Genomic DNA, 16,241 nt, shown 5'->3' on the forward strand with positions numbered 1-16,241 from the left:
TCTGTGGAAACAAATGCCACATGGAAACAGTAATTGAATTTCCTTGCTTTGGTAACACTACATAACAAATGGATGGAAAGGGTAAGCTCTTAATTTGGCAGAAGACTAAGCAAAGCAGTAAACTTTATTTCTGCCATACCTTCCTGTAATATCCATTAAAAGAGGACATGGCCTTGCTGAGGGATGTTACGTGCTCTGATGCTGCCAGTCTCTCCCCTCCCACCACATTTTCCAGTTCTTTCTCTGTTGCCTGGTTACAGAAGGAAATTGGCTGACTTTCTTTTTGGCTTTTGTGTGAATCAAGAGGAAAAACATATTTTAAAAGTTGAGGGCGGGGTGGTTAAAAGGTAAGAGTTATGATTTTATGGAGAAAAATGGAGCTTACTTACATCCACCTATGTAACTGAGACAGCCCCTTGGTGTTTGAATTTTACATGTTTTTATCTTATTGTGGCTGGAGTCAGCCTAGGATGTTCAGATAGAATGACTTGACCATGCAAAGAGTTGGCTGAGTTGATCACCGTTAAATTAATAATTTCGAGGAAAGGTCAAGAAGCCCAGAAGAATGTTCTAAGTGTGTACACTGGGTGGGCATTATTGTTTTCTATTATAGGAAGTATTATCTTTCCTATATTATAATATATATTACAATATAGGAAAATATTTCTTCTTATAGGAACCACTAACAGCATTTCAGATATGATTCTTGCCCTCAAGGAGACCATAGCTAGCCTAGACAAGACTACCCCCAAGGAGGAGTTAGCCACACTAAAAGCACATAGTGAGGCATTAAAGTCCATTGAGAATTCCAACGAGAGAATGCATGCTGGAAGACATCATTTCATTAAATACACATAGAAATGTGTTGGTGTACTAGTTTCCTAGGGCTGCCATAACAAATCACTACAAACCAGGTGGCTTAAAACAACAGAAATTTATTCCCTCCTAGTTCTGGAGGCCAGAAGTCTGAAATTAAGGTGTGGGTAGGGCCATGCTCTCCCTGAAGGTTCTATGGCAGAATTCTTCCTTGCCCCTTCCTGGTTTCTGGTGGTTGCTGGCAATCCCTGGTGTCTTTGGCTTGTGACTGCCTCCCTCCAATCTGTGCCTCTGTCTTCACACAGCTTTCTTCCCTGTGTGCATCTTTGTGTCTTCACATGACCTTCTTATAAGGACACCAGTCATTGGTTTTAGAGCCCACCCTAATCCAGTATGACATCATCTTAACTTGGTGACATCTGCAAAGACCCTATTTCTAAATCACATTCTGAGGTTCCCTGTAGACATGAACATCATGTCTGTGCATGGAGGGGACACTATTCACCCGAGTACAGTTGGCAAGTGAGGTCAGATTTTCAGAAAGTGAGCCAGTATTTACGAGACTTGCCTTAGAAGGGATCAACTTCTAGTGAGAGCTAGGGGAGTGGTCATGCCACCTGGAATAGTCACTCCTCCAAAATGACCCCACAGAGGTAGCTCAGGGGAAAGGAAAAAATAAAACGACACAGAGAAGAAAGTGGTTTCAAACGTAGGTGTCCTTGATTGAATGTTCTGGCATCTTACCACCTGAAAGATCTGAGGAGCTGTCTCAGGATTGCTCGTGACATTAAAACCTTTTCTCCCATTTCACTTTGTCTCATGCAGCTGAAGGCAGATCTTGTGCCTCCAAAAGGCAGCAGGCCTTGTCCAGACTCTACTTTGGGACCTCAGGCTACTTCAGCCAGCACGACCTGTTCTCTTCCCCGGAGAAAAGATGGGCCTCTCCAAGAGTAGCCAGATTTGCCACATCCTGCCCACCCACAATCAAAGAGCTCTTTGTGGACTCTGGGCTCCTCCGCCCAATGGTGGAAGGACAGAGCCAACAGTTTTCTGTCTCAGAGAGTCTTCTCAAAGAAGCCATCCGAGCGATTTTTCCCTCCCGAGGGCTGGCTCGTCTTGCCCTTCGGTTTACCACCAACCCAAAGAGACTCCAGCAAAACCTTTTTGGAGGGAAATTTTTGGTGAATCTTGGCCAGTTTAACTTGTCTGGAGCCCTTGGCACAAGAGGCACTTTTAACTTCAGTCAATTTTTCCAGCAACTTGGTCTTGCAAGCTTCTCAAATGGAGGGAGACTAGAAGATTTGGCCAAGCCAGTCTCAGTGGGATTAGATTCAAATTCTTCTACAGGAACCCCTGAAGCCGCTAAGAAGGATGTTGCTATGAATAAGCCAATTGTGGGCAGCTTTGGCTTTGAAATTAACCTACAGGAGAACCAAAATGCCCTCAAATTCCTTGCTTCTCTCCTGGAGCTTCCAGAATTCCTTCTCTTCTTGCAACATGCTATCTCTGTGCCAGAAGATGTGGCAAGAGATTTAGGTGATGTGATGGAAACGGTGCTCAGGTCCCAGACCTGTGAGCAGACACCTGAAAGGCTGTTTGTCCCATCATGCACTACAGAAGGAAGCTATGAAGATGTCCAATGCTTTGCTGGAGAGTGCTGGTGTGTGGATTCCTGGGGCAAAGAGCTTCCTGGCTCAAGAGTGAGAGGTGGACAGCCGAGGTGCCCCACAGACTGTGAAAAGCAAAGGGCTCGCATGCAAAGCCTCATGGGCAGCCAGCCTGCTGGCTCCAGCTTGTTTGTCCCTGCTTGTACTAGTGAGGGATATTTCCTGCCTGTCCAGTGCTTCAACTCAGAGTGTTACTGTGTTGATGCTGAGGGTCAGGCCATTCCTGGAACTCGAAGTGCAATGGGGAAGCCCAAGAAATGTAAGTCTGTGGGTATTCAATCTGCAGGTTCCCTGAGTCTCTCTTTAGGCCCTGACCTAATGCAGTACAGCAATAGAAATCCACTCGTAGCCAATGCTTACACTTCAGTTAAAGATGAAATTGACTGCTTATATTAAAAATGATCCCGGAACGCCTAGATAATATTAATCAGACCTAGGAGTAAATAAGGAGATTTCTTTGGCCTTAAAGAACTGCCACATTTCTGCAGTGCTGATCACTAACTGATTTCAATGGTGCTGATTTAGTCATGGGGCAATGCGTATCTAGATATTATTTACAAATTTAAGCTTCATGTTATTTCTATGGCTATATGAGGTTTTAGATGGGGTTTGGACAGTTAAGTGGTTTTATCTTGGTCTTTCCAGTTTATTAAATTTCTTAAACTGAAACACCTGCTCATTGTTCCTCCCCAGGCCCCACACCCTGTCAATTACAGGCTGAGCAAGCTTTCCTCAGGACGGTGCAGGCCCTGCTCTCTAACTCCAGCATGCTACCCACCCTTTCCGACACCTACATCCCACAGTGCAGTGCCGATGGACAGTGGAGACAAGTGCAATGCGATGGGCCCCCCGAGCAGGTCTTCGAGTGGTACCGACGATGGGAGGCTCAGAACAAGGGCCAGGAGCTGATGCCTGCCGAGCTGCTAGTGAAGATCATGAGCTACAGAGAAGCAGCTTCCGGAAACTTTGGTCTCTTTATTCAGAGTCTGTATGAGGCTGGCCAGCAAGGTGTCTTCCCGGTGCTGTCCCAATACCCTTCTCTGCAAGATGTCCCACTAGCAGCACTGGAAGGGAACCGGTCCCAGTCCAGGGAGAATGTTCTCCTGGATCCCTACCTCTTCTGGCAGATCCTAAACGGCCAACTCAGCCGATACCCAGGGCCCTACTCAGACTTCAGCACTCCTTTGGCACATTTCGACCTTCGGAACTGCTGGTGTGTGGATGAGGCTGGCCAAGAGCTGGAAGGAACGCGGGCTGAGCCGAGCAAGCTCCCAACATGTGAGCTAATGCATATGAAGAGCTAAGTGTGTGTGTGTGTGTCTGTGTGTTTAATATATATATAAAAAAAGGATGTCTAGTGGGAGGGGATTGAGTGTCAAAGCTGGAATGGAGTTTAGAGATGGCTGAGAAAACCAAGGTTCACAGAGGCGAAGGGACTTCCCTGCATCAACACAGTGAGGTGTTGGCAAGATTGATACAGTATATTTTAAAGCTTTCATATAATTGATTACTTCAATCGGTGTCTTAGATTTTTACTGGATGTCTTCTGTGTGCAAAGCATCTTCATCTTAGAGCTGATGAAGGCTATAAAAGTGGAGATGACCTGGCCCTTGTCCTCCTATGGTTAATGTTTAGTAATCGCTCCTATGTTAGGTGCACCTTTTAATGGACCAATGAGTATTACAGTGAACCTGCTATTTGCACAGAATGCTGCTAGATGCACAGACCTCAGGAGAGTGCCACCTGAAGTGGCTTTAATTGATTTGGAAGGATTTAACTAAGGAACTGACTGGAGAGCCGCTAATTGAGGTCTATACATTCAGCTTTGTGGCAGGTAGACTTATGGGAAAGTTATGATATATGAGCCATAAATAGAAAGAAGCTGACACTGAGTTTCAGTTAAAATGCCTTCTCCCCTTTAGCCATGCCAGCAGTTTGAAAGAACAACCAGATATGTTCAACACTGTTATCACCAAATCCAAATCTCTCTAACCAGCCATTGCTAATATTATAGGTGATATGACAGCCGTTCAGTGAAATCTCTCAATTCATTCTTTGCAAGTTTAACATTGTCTGGACCTTTCTGAGTAATGTTAAAATACATTAGACTATTTTGATACTGGCTAAATTTTAGGCTTTAGCAGCAACTGGTTTTTAAAACGTTGGGTGAAAGTACCATGTGATGAGAACAGTAATACTCTTGGCATTTTGAACAACCCAGAGATGACAATGCAAGGATCCTCCATTCAAATGTCAAGTTCTAGCAATAGAACCCTCAAGGTTAACACATTGATTTTGGCCTGTTAGATAAGAAGTCTTACTTATTTTTGTGTTTTTTGTGGTAGAATCATTCTCCATACCAGTGATCAGATCTCTTACATGGCGACATTCCTATAATTTTAAATTATCTAAGACTAAATTTGGTCCTATTTGTATGCAATTTTAGGAGCGTGAGTTGTCGATAACCAAAAGTACCTAGTAACTTTATTTTATTTTATTTTGAGACTGAGTTTCACTCTTGTTGCCCAGGCTAGAGTGCAATGGAGCGATCTCAGCTCACTGCAACCTCCGCCTCCCAGGTTCAAGCAATTCTCGTGCCTCAGATCCTAAGTAACTGGGATTACAGGTGCCTACCACCATGCCCAGCTAATTTTTTTTTGTATTTTTGGTAGAGATGGGGTTTCAGCATGTTGGCCTGGTTGGTCTTGAACTCCTGAGCTCAGGTGATCCACCTGCCTCAGCCTCCCAAAGTGCTGGGATTACTTTAGTGACTAGTCTTACCTTAGTCTGAATGCTGGAGAGAATGTTAGAACTACACTTAGAGTAATTGGCATTTTTTTTATTGAGTAACAAGAGACTGGATACAAGACTATCCATTAGGGAGAAAATGTTAGAACTTCCATCTCTATTCAGTATTTTCTATCTTCCTTTCACATTTCTATTAATATTTTCGTTTTTGCTATTAAATGTTTAACAGCTGAAACAGCTAAAAATCTGCATGTAGTGTATTATTTTAGTAATTTGTGTATATGCCTTATAAAAAAAATACCCATTTTGGGGGGTGCATATTCAAACTCTTTTGTTAATAAGGGTATACAATCAAAAGCGTTTGATACTCAAAGTGTGGTCCAGTGGCATTGGCATTCACTTTGGGAACTCGTTAAAGATTCAGGATCTCAGGCCCCACCTATTGAATCAAAACTTGCATTTCTACAATATTCCCAGGGGAATTCAGTACAGCCAAAAGCTTGAGGAGGACTGGCCTGGAGGACAGAACAGTAGCTGTCTTGTACCATGGCTCTACCATCTACTGCTCTGTGACCTGAGAGAGGCTAACTCTTTTGAGTCTTAGTGTCATCTGTAAAATCTGAGTTACAACACGTAACTGCCTCAAAGGCTTGTTGGAAGAATTACAAAAATTAATAGATATAAAGTGCTGGACTTGGCACATAGGAAGTACTTAATAAGTGATGGCTGGATTAATACAATTGACAGTGAGTAATGAAGGGACCAATAACTTCCTACATGCATGTGTGGGTAATGGCTCAGGCCTCTAGGAATTTGAGTCTGCATTGCTATCTCTGGTCTGGTTGAAATTTTGCTGTCTTCATTTAATATGCGTTTATGAACTGCCTACTGTGTGCACTGTACTGTACGATGGGGAGACAGTCGTGTAAAGGATGGTGTCTGCCCTGAGACGCTCAGAGACCAATGGGGGAAACCAAGGATGTTATCAGGAAAGTAATCAATGGCAATGGTGGAGCAGAGGTATGTACATGGAAAATGCAGTGGAGGGTGCTCAGAGAAAGGGGCTACTAACTCCTTGAAGATTGGGGTAAAGATTAGCTTGACCCCAACTACTGGGATGAATCTTAAGAGGGGTTTGTCCAGTCACAGATGTGGCAGGCCCTTTGTGACAGAGGAAATAGGATGCACTGAGTCAATGAAGCTGTGAGTGAGGTGGAGAAAAGGTTATAGATGTAGGAGGGGAGGGGATGCAGGAGGGAGTGAAAGAAGAGGCGGATAGTAAATCGGGAACAGATTATAATTTTTTTGAGACAGAGTCTTGCTCTGTTGCCTATGTTGGATTGCAGTGGCATGATCTCAGTTCACTGCAGCAGGCTCAAGTGATCCTGCCACCTCAGGCTCTCAAGTAGCTGGGACTACAAGCATGTGCCATCACGCCCAGCTAATTTTTGCATTTCTTGTAGAGACGGGGTTTTACCATGTTGCCCAGGCTGGTCTTGAACTCCTGGGCTCAAGTGATCTGTCTGCCTCGGCCTCCCAAAGTGCTAGGATGACAGGCGTGAACCACTGCATACAGCTGGGGACAGATTTGAAAAGATCTTATGTGCCCAGTTGTAGATTTTCACTTTATCCTGGAAGAAATGGAGAGCAAGCCGAGGTTTTTAAGTGTGAGTTTTTGCTTCAGAGATTCAAAATCCCTGGGATTAATAGAATAAATTATTTGATAATATCCTTTTGAACAAGAAAACAATAACTTCACATTCTGGAAGTCAAAGTCTTTTGTTTTCTGTTGATCCCATGCTATCAAAAGAATCTGGTGACACCCCCACTGTTGAATTCACAATGTGATGTTTTAAGTAAATATGGCGAGGGTGGATTTTGCTAAGTGACAATGCCAAGGACAGCATGTGCCAGATGCTGTGCCAAGCACTTCAACTGCAACACTTCAAAGGCTCATTACAAAACCCCATGGACTAGAGGCCCCAATATTTCCCATTGCACAGATCAGGAGGCTGAAACTCAGAGAAGTTAAGTGCATTATCCATGGTTGCACAACTAATAAATGACCCAAAAATAGAACCCAAAGGTATGTGAGTGCCACGCTCTTTCCGCTTCACAGGAATAACTCTCTACTAACCTACAGTGCCTCCCTTCAACTTTTGATATCCATCCATCGATCCATCCATCCATCCATCTATCCATCTGTCCATGCATCCATCCATCCATCATCTGTCTATCCTTCGTTAGAGAGAGCTAGTCAAGATCACTATTCCCAGAGTGAGACTGTCTAGATTGAAATTCTGAATCAGCTACTTGCTAGCTGGGAGCTTGTTTACATTATATGACTTCTCCATGCCTCAGTTTCTCATTCATAGCATGAGAATAAGAATATTTTATTGGGCTGTTGCATCGATTAGATTGTGTAGATGTGCTCAGAATGATGCACAGCATGGAGCAAATATGAGCTATACTCATCTTACGCAGTGGGCCCTCCACAAATGGTGACTGAATGAGTGTGTGGAGGCAAAATAAGGGAATATTCAAGGTGATGGAAGAAGCTGCTGAAAGAAGGACAAAATACATGTGTGGCACAATGTGTGTAGTGTGTGTATGTGTGTGTGTGGTGTGGTGGGTGTATGTTTATGTATGTGTGTGTGGTGTTTATGAGGTGTGTGTGTTTCTATATGGGTTATGGTGTGTGAGTTTTTGTGTGTGGTATGTGCATGTGTGGTGTTTGTGGTGTGTGGGTATGTGTGGTGTGTGTATGTGTGTATATGAGGGTGGTGTGTGTGTGTATATGTATGTGTGTGGTGTGTGTCTGTGTGTGGTGTGTGTGTAGTGTGCATGTGTGTGTGTGTATGGTGTGGTGTGTGTGTACTGTGTGTGGTGTGTATGTGTGTGGTTGTGTGTGTATGGTGCATATGTGGGTGGTGTGTGTGGTGTGTATGTGTGTGGTATATGTGTATGGTGTGTGTGATGTGTCTGTGTGTGTCGTGTGTGTATGTGTATGTGGGTGGTGTGTGTTTTGGGGTGGTGTGTGTGTGGTGTTCATGTGTGTGTGTGGTGTGTGTGGTGTGTATTTGTGTGTGTATGTGTGGTGTGGGGGAGTGTGTATGTGTGTGTATGTGTGTGGTGTGTGTGGTTGTGTGTGTGGTGGGTATGGTTGTGGTGTGTGTAGTGTGTGTGTATGTGTGTGTGGTGTTTGTGTGTTGTGTGCGGGAGTGGTGTGTATGTGATCTCTATGTGTGTAGTGTGTGTGGTGTGTGTGGGGTATGTATGTGTGTGGTATTTGGTGTGTGGTGTGTGTATGTATGTGGTGTGTTTGTGGTGTTTGTGTGTACGTGTATATGTGTGGTGTGTTTGGGGTGGTGTGTATGTACGTGTATGTGTGGTGTATCGTGATCTGTATGTGCATACTGTGTATGTGGGGGGTGTGTGTGTGTGGTGTGTTTGTGCTGTGTATGTATGTAGTGTGTGGGGGTTGGTGTGTATGTGTGTGGTATGTGGTGTGTATGTGTGTAGTGTGAGGGAGTGATGTGTGTGTTGTGTGGTGTGTGTGTGGTGTGCGTGTGGTGTGTATGTGTGTGTGGGGTGTGTTTTGGTGTGTATGTGTGTAGTGTGAGGGGGTGGTGTGTATGTGTATGTTGTGTGTGTGTGTTGTGTGTTGTGTGTGTTGTGTGTGTGGTGTGTGTGTGTGGTGTGTATGTGTGTGGCATGTGTGTGGTGTGTGTGTGCTATGTGTATAGTGTGTGGGGTGTGTGTGTGTGTGTGTGGTATGTGTGTAGTGTGTGTTGTGTGTGTTGTGTGTGTGGTGTGTGTGTGGCGTGTATGTGTGTGGCATGTGGTGTGTGGTGTGTGTGGTATGTGTGTAGTGTGTGGGGTGTGTGTGTGTGTGTGTGTGTGTGTGTATGTGGGTACACATGCTTCATGGGAGTCAGAGGGAGGTCCACGTGGTGAGTGAGTCCATCTGGGATATTTTTATCCGCCTAGGTCCTGGCTCCTGTGAGGAAGCGAAGCTCCTTGTACTGCAGTTCATTAGGGAAACGGAAGAGATTGTCTCAGCTTCCAACAGTTCTCGGTTCCCTCTGGGGGAGAGTTTCCTGGTGGCCAAGGGAATCCGGCTGAGGAATGAGGACCTCGGCCTTCCTCCACTCTTCCCACTCCGGGAGGCTCTGGCGGAGCAGTTTCTGCGCGGGAGTGATTACGCCATTCGCCTGGCGGCTCAGTCTAGTAAGTGCGGTGCCGTTCCGCTTTCTTACTGCATCCCTTTGGAAAAACAGGAGCTTAAATTAGTCTCTCCTCAGTCATGCTTAGGACTTTGTGGTTTGGCTTCCCCAGGCTGGTGGGTTCACGGGAAGAAAAGGCAAAGTGGTTTGGGGGCGCCAGTCAACGCTGGAATGCTGCACCCGTCTCTAAAATGCTCCCTCATTCTCCAGCGAATCTACCCTAGGGCAGGTTTCAGATGGCACCTGCCGCTCCCACAAAGCCCAAAAATTCTTGTTAAAATGTGAGGGACCCAAGCCCCTGAATGCTCATACAATCCCCATGGCCTGCACCAAAGCTTCCCTCCATTTCCAGGGATTCACGAACACCACACAGGGGGAGGGGAGAGGAAGCCTCAATATTGAAGAACTATGACTCGTTGATCTCATCTGATCCTGAGAGTAACTCCAAAAAGCAGGAATTACTACCCGCATGCGACAGAGGCGTAAGCTCAGGGAGCCTGCAGTCCTCTGGTCTATAATAACAGCTGAACAATATTCTTTTTTTTTTTATGATGGCGTCTTGCTCTGTCGCCCAGGCTGGGGCGCAGTGGTACAATCATAGCTCACCACAGCCTCGAACTCCTGGGCTCAAGCGATCCTCCCACCTCATCCACCCGAGTAGCTGGGACTACAGGTGTGCGCCACCATGCCCAACTAATATTTGCACATTTTTAGTAGAGACGGGATTTCACCATGTTGGCCAGGCTGGTCTCAAACTCCTGACTTCAATTGATCCGTCTGCCTTGGCCTCCCAAAGTGCCGGGATTACAGGCATGAGTCACAGCCCTCCACCGGCTAAACAATATTCTAACCTCACCTTTGAGCAGGCACTTACTGTGCTAAGTAGATTATCAGATCTTCAAATTTAATCCTGTAACAGCTCCAGGAGAATGATGGTATAATCGCGATCCACAATTCTTTGCATATGGGGAAACGGAGTTTGAGGTTAAGTCACTTTCCCGAATTCACACAACTGATAACCAGTGGGCCTGGATGGGAAGCCCAGAGACCTGGTCCTCCAGCTCATCCTCTTAGCTCTCCTGTTCCCTGCTGGGCAAATTCCAGGTATTGCTGAGGTCGGTGCCTAGCTCTGCCTCATCCTAGAGCCCTTGTTCTTCATCCATGACCTCACAGCTGCTCCAGCAGGAGAGCAGGTCCCTTCCAAGTTTTCTCACTGACCCCACATCAACTTGACAAGGACAAATGATTCATCTGTCTTTGAATCTTACTCAGGATCCACATCCCTGTCAAATGGTCTCAGCTGATTCCCTGTCTAGCTTTCCAGACTTGAGTTACCAAACAGCAAAGCAGTCCTCCCATGACAACATCTTCTCCAAGTCAAAGAGAATCCCTCCAGCAGGAGGGCAGCTCCCTGCCTTCCCATCCCCTCCAGCAGGCACTCCAGGGTGTCTACTGCCAGCATGGGATTGGGTCTCAGTGATCTTTGTTCTCCTAATACCATGTGACAATCTCACGCATGCCATCTTGGTTTCCTGCTTCTCTCTCTCACTAGACGTCTCTTCTGGAGGACAAGGCACTGTGTCTTATTCTTTCCATATCCCTGGTGCGTGGCACAGTGCCTGACACCTACCAGGAGCTCAGTAGATGGTGGTTAACCATCCTTGTTGCTTCCTTCCTCCCTTCTTTCTCTCTCTTCCGTCCACTACCCTCACCCTATGCCTAGACACTGCTTTTCTCTGTTCCTCAGAGACTCGGAGACTTCTGCTTTTGGGAAGAACCCTGTTGTTTTACATTTTTGTACAAAGACAGGATTTGAGGTAATCAAAGAGAGAACTGGGATTGATGCCCCTTCAGTTGTGACTGCTTTGGTCAGGGAGGGAAACGTCGAGAAAGGGGAGGCAACGTCGCTGGTGCTGTTGATATTAGTCATTGAATGGCACGACGGCATTTTCTTTAGAAGTCGAGCTTAGAAGTTCCTCTCCAAGTAACCACATGCTCAGCTTTGCATGTCTGAGCTTGTAGAGAAAAGAGGAAGGGAGCATAGAGGACCAGGCCAGGTCTTTTCCCTGAGAGTCTGGGGATTGAGGGCCCAGAGCAAAGTGCCTTTGACCACTAGAACATGGGAGCCATGTCTGAGGGCCTAATGAGGGTGGCGAAGGCCACGGGAGTACATGCACACAGCTGGGTCTGGCAAGCACTTGGTGCTTAATGCCTGTCAGCTCCTTTGATGTAAATATCACAGTTGCCCTGTTAGGTGAGTGTTAGACCCAGTCCACAGATGAGGAAACTGAGGCTTAGAGAGGTTGGGCAACTTGTTCGTGATCACAGTTAGGAGGCGCAGTGCCGGGATTCAGAAGGAGGCCTGGCAGACTCCAGAACACAGTCTACTCTACCGGGCTGCTTCAGAGGTGGGTCCTGGTGTCTCCAGATGGGCTCTGAGACTGTGAGTTGGTGGCATCCTTGGATCTGCAGGCTCTCCTGTCTGGAGCCATGAAGCCTGTTTCTGAAAGGTGGGGAGTGGGGAGAACTGTCCCAATGGGCTGCAGGTGACTGCCAACAGCGCTGCCGCAGACGTACCCATTCTGCCTCCAGGATCCTGGTGAGGAACCCCAACCTGCCCCAAGTGCCAGCAGGAGTGGAGAAAGGGCTCAGGTGACAGTTCATGGCCACCTAGGAGGAGGGTGGTGGTCGGGGCAAATCAGACTGAGCCTGGTAAGACCCAGACCAAGCTGATGTGTGTCCCACCAGCTGCCCATCCTTGCTTCTTCCTCTCTCCCTCATACATTCATTCATTCACTCTTTTTTCCCAATCAGTGATTTCTTGAGTGCCTAATATGAGCCAGACACCCCTCTGTTTGCAAAATAAACACAAATCTCTGCACCAAAGAGCTTAAATGCTAGTGCAGAGGAGACAAATCTAACACAATAAATGAGTATACTATGTACTACGTTGGTGGTGGGGAAAGCCATGCTCAAAGCTGAGGGTGGGTGCAGGTGCAGTTTCATTAGTAGGGTGGCTGGTGGTTCAACATACAAGCTCTCTCACTGAGCCTCTGTATCCTCACCTGGGGTAAAAGTTCTGGCTTCATGGAGCCGCTGTGAAGATCTGATACTATTTTTATGGATATCAAAGATTCAAAGGGGGTTAAAAACTAAACTGTAGGAGTTTGGTAGGGAAACCTATGAGGGTAGCTGACATTGATTGCCCTCTTGTGTTCCAAGGCCAACCCCTCCCCTTTCTGGCTATGAACCCTTGGTTAAGTTGCTTAATCCATCTGTGTCTCAGTTTTCTCATTTGTTAAATAGGATAATATGACATTTCTTCTAGATTGCTATGAGGATTAAATTAACTAAGGTATGTATTTAGCTAGTGCCTCACACTTAACATATGAGTATAGAGCCTATCTATTATTACTATTATCTCATGTGCCTGAAGACACTTCACTGACCTAATTATTTCTGTATGGAAGTTATTGTACAGGTCTACTATAATATTCTTTCAAGCTGCAGCCTGTGTTATTCTTAAAGGACAATCTGTTGAGTGTCTGCCTACTGTGCAAGGAGCCTCTGTAATACTGTGGGTTGAAATGTTTGTCAAATAAATAAATAAATAAGAAGGCCTCCTTATGTTGGAACCAGGACATATGCGGTTGTTCTCAGCAACAGAGCCCACACAGAGCAGGTGGTCATATTCTGCTTTTCTCCTTCCCTGACTCCAGCCTTAAGCTTCTATCAGAGATGCCGCTTTTCCCTGGACGACTCGGCTGGAGCATCTGCCCTTCTGCGGTTGGGCCCCTACGTGCCACAATGTGATGCGTTCGGAAGTTGGGAGCCTGTGCAGTGCCACACTGGGACTGGTAAGGAGGGATAGGCACCTTCAGGTGGCCAAGTGACACCCCTTTTTTTTATTTTAGAGGACAGAGCCCCACACCGGGAGGCAAATGAGCTGGACTCTTGGGCTCCTCTTTAGCAGCTGGTGACAAATTCCTTAGCTTCTCTGGCCTCCAGTTATCTCACCTGTGTAACAGGAGCAGCGACCTTCTACCAGCCTGAAAGACAAGTGGGTGGTTGCTGGGGCATCAGAGTGATTGTGGACAATGTCCAACTGGGGGTCTAGACTGGGGACAGAAGGCGACCAGGCTTGCACTGCTGTGAGTGAAGAAGGAAAGTTGTTTATGGGACCCTCTGGGGTAAGTTCCTAGTGCAATTCCTGAATGTCCTCTCCTTGGCTCTTTTCCAGGGCACTGCTGGTGTGTAGATGAGAAAGGAGGATTCATCCCTGCCTCACTGACTGCCCGCTCTCTGCAGATTCCACAGTGTAAGTAAAGCCAGCAGAGCTCTCCTTCTGACCCCCATTGATGGGCATCACTGGCCTAGTCAGCTGTGGTTGCCCAGCCGCTGGAGACTCCATGGCTCAGCCCTTCAGCTAGGCCCTGGGCGCAGCCGGATGCATTTCCCAAGTCTCCAGGCCTGCAAGCTTGCACTGACCTTGGCCCTTCCTAGTTGGAAGGCTCACAGCTTTGCAGGTGGAAAGAAACAGCTGAGACTTTTGAAGGAACCCTGGTTCTCCCACTCTGTACACCTGCTAGGCAGTTTCAGCCACTCCTATAGTTTCAGCAACTGCCTCACATCTGAACCTGCAGCCCCAACCCCTCTCCTGAGGCTCAACAGTGTGTAATCCGCAGTCCACTTGACATCTCAAAGCTGGCATGTCCCACATGAGTCTTTGTCCTCTGAGGTTCTACCTCTCTGTGAAGAGCACCTGCATTCACCCAGGCCCATGACCCTGAAACCTGGGGTCAACCTGGGATCCCCTCTTTCCCTTGGCTCCCACGACCAGTCCTTTATGAACACCTCTGTCTCCCACAGGCCCGACAACCTGCATGAAATCTCGAACCAGTGGGTTGCTTTCCAGCTGGAAACAGGCTAGATCCCGAGGAAACCCATCTCCAAAAGACCTGTTCATCCCAGCCTGCCTAGAGGTAAGGGTCTGGAAGCACAGGATTGGAGCCGAGACTTGTCCCCACTGGTTGAAGATGATTTTTCTTCTTGTTCAATACATTCAGCTTAGTTAAAAGCTCACATGGCGTTCTCAGCCTGCGTGTTTGTCTGGGCCTGCTAGAACCTGGTTCTGTGACCTTGGTCCATTTACTTACCTTTTCTGTGTCCCAGTTTGTTTTGTTTAATCATAAGATCAGGCCACATTTTGTCCTAGCTAATGCTAGGATTGTTTTGAGATTCCAAGGAAATATCTTTCATAACAACTCTTTGAAAAATAAACAAAACATGCTATCATGTTTCTCCTAAAGGCATCTTGGCCAAGGCCCTGTGCTCACTGCATCCCAGGTTCTCAACACACGGAGGACACCAGCCTCTTTCCCTCCCCAAGCTCCCGGGGTGATTGTAACAACTCATAATTCAGCGAAGTACTGATGTAGAGCTCCTAGAGAAAGAATTTATGCCCAGAACTTAACCACTTTCTTGCCAAGTGAGGGAAGTCTCTGGGCCTCAGTGTCCTTTTTCTAAAATAAGATGGTGGGAACACCACCACCCACTCTGCTCAGCTTCCAAGGACTTGATGAGAAGCAGATGAAACAGCAGTGTTGAAACTCATGAAACTGTACAGTGCTAAGCAAAAGTTTCCTTATTATTGTTTGGTACTGTAAACATGGACCCACTTAAGAATCGTTTCGTAGAGAAATTGTCAATATCATTTAGTTTTTTTTATCTTGGCTGGAAAGCACCTACTGTTGGAATACAATTCTGCTTCTTCCTGGGCACTGATGCTTACACAGAGAGAAGGAGAGGTAGAAGCCACAGTGTCCAACGGTGGGAAAAGTGATTCCAGAGCGGAGCTTAGAGGCACGCTGAGGTGTGATTTGCAAGGCCAGTTCCTGTGGAGATTCTAGTGCTTGTCAAAATCATTTCTGGAATTAGTGAGGCTGGTCCAGGAGCATGGCTAGGCTTTGGGTCTAGATGGGTTTGGGCCTGGACCTGACCTGCCTCTCACTCACCAGCTGTGAGGTGATGCCCCACTTTCCCTCTCTGAGAGAGCTTCAGTTTCCCCCACCCAAAAGTGGGAGAACCATTGTCTATGCCTCACGAGGCTGTTGTAGCCATCAATCAAATGATGCACGTAAAGGACTGGGAACAGGAGAGCACCTCTCCCCACCTCCACCTCTCTCCATGTGGAAAAGCCATCACCTGTTGTTTTGGAAGGGACACTTTTGACATCTGCCAGCAGCAGGTTTGCCACTAGAGCGTCTTGCCCACAGTGACTGACATGACCTTGGCTTTGTCTCAGACAGGAGAGTATGACAGGCTGCAGGCATCAGAGGGTGGCACCTGGTGCGTAGACCCTGCATCAGGAGAAGAGTTGCTGCCTGGCTCGAACAGCAGTGCCCAGTGTGAGTGGCAGCCCCTCCCAGCGTGGCTTCTCACCTCTTCTGTGGGGCACTGAGCGTGGAGTCCAAAGAGCTGGCTTCATGTCCTAGCTCTGCCTCTTCCATAGCAGTGGGGGCGCAGCTGCTGGCCTCACTATGCCTCAGTTTTCTCGTCTATGAAATAGGGGCAACATTCCCCCACTTCTGCCGGTTCTTGGGAGAAGCAAACGTGGTAGGGAGCAGGCTGTGCTTTGTGTCTGAGAAGTGCAAACTAACATTGGTTCCCATCAAAGGGGGTCCTAGGGCTTTGGAGGGCTGGGCGGATGTGTGGCTCTACAATCCGGTTTCCACGGTGAAACCCAGGTGATGTCCCCAAAGGATGATATGCAGATGTTCCTCTT

At 46.9% G+C, this 16,241-nt stretch overlaps 1 protein-coding gene across 3 annotated transcripts in view; it reads left to right on the forward strand.

Moving 5' to 3' along the window:
* Positions 1-16,241, forward strand: part of TG (thyroglobulin) — a 273,445-nt gene that overhangs the window by 17,414 nt on the left and 239,790 nt on the right. For all 3 annotated transcript variants that reach the window (XM_031669772.1, XM_031669774.1, XM_031669773.1), the window contains exons 9-15: positions 1,642-2,742; positions 3,177-3,761; positions 9,222-9,461; positions 13,177-13,314; positions 13,698-13,775; positions 14,327-14,439; positions 15,762-15,864. In XM_031669772.1, coding sequence (XP_031525632.1) covers positions 1,642-2,742; positions 3,177-3,761; positions 9,222-9,461; positions 13,177-13,314; positions 13,698-13,775; positions 14,327-14,439; positions 15,762-15,864 — 2,358 coding nt within the window. The remainder of the gene's footprint in view (positions 1-1,641; positions 2,743-3,176; positions 3,762-9,221; positions 9,462-13,176; positions 13,315-13,697; positions 13,776-14,326; positions 14,440-15,761; positions 15,865-16,241) is intronic.

Source organism: Papio anubis, chromosome 8 (genome assembly GCF_008728515.1).
Source record: "Papio anubis isolate 15944 chromosome 8, Panubis1.0, whole genome shotgun sequence".
Lineage (NCBI taxonomy): Eukaryota > Metazoa > Chordata > Mammalia > Primates > Cercopithecidae > Papio > Papio anubis.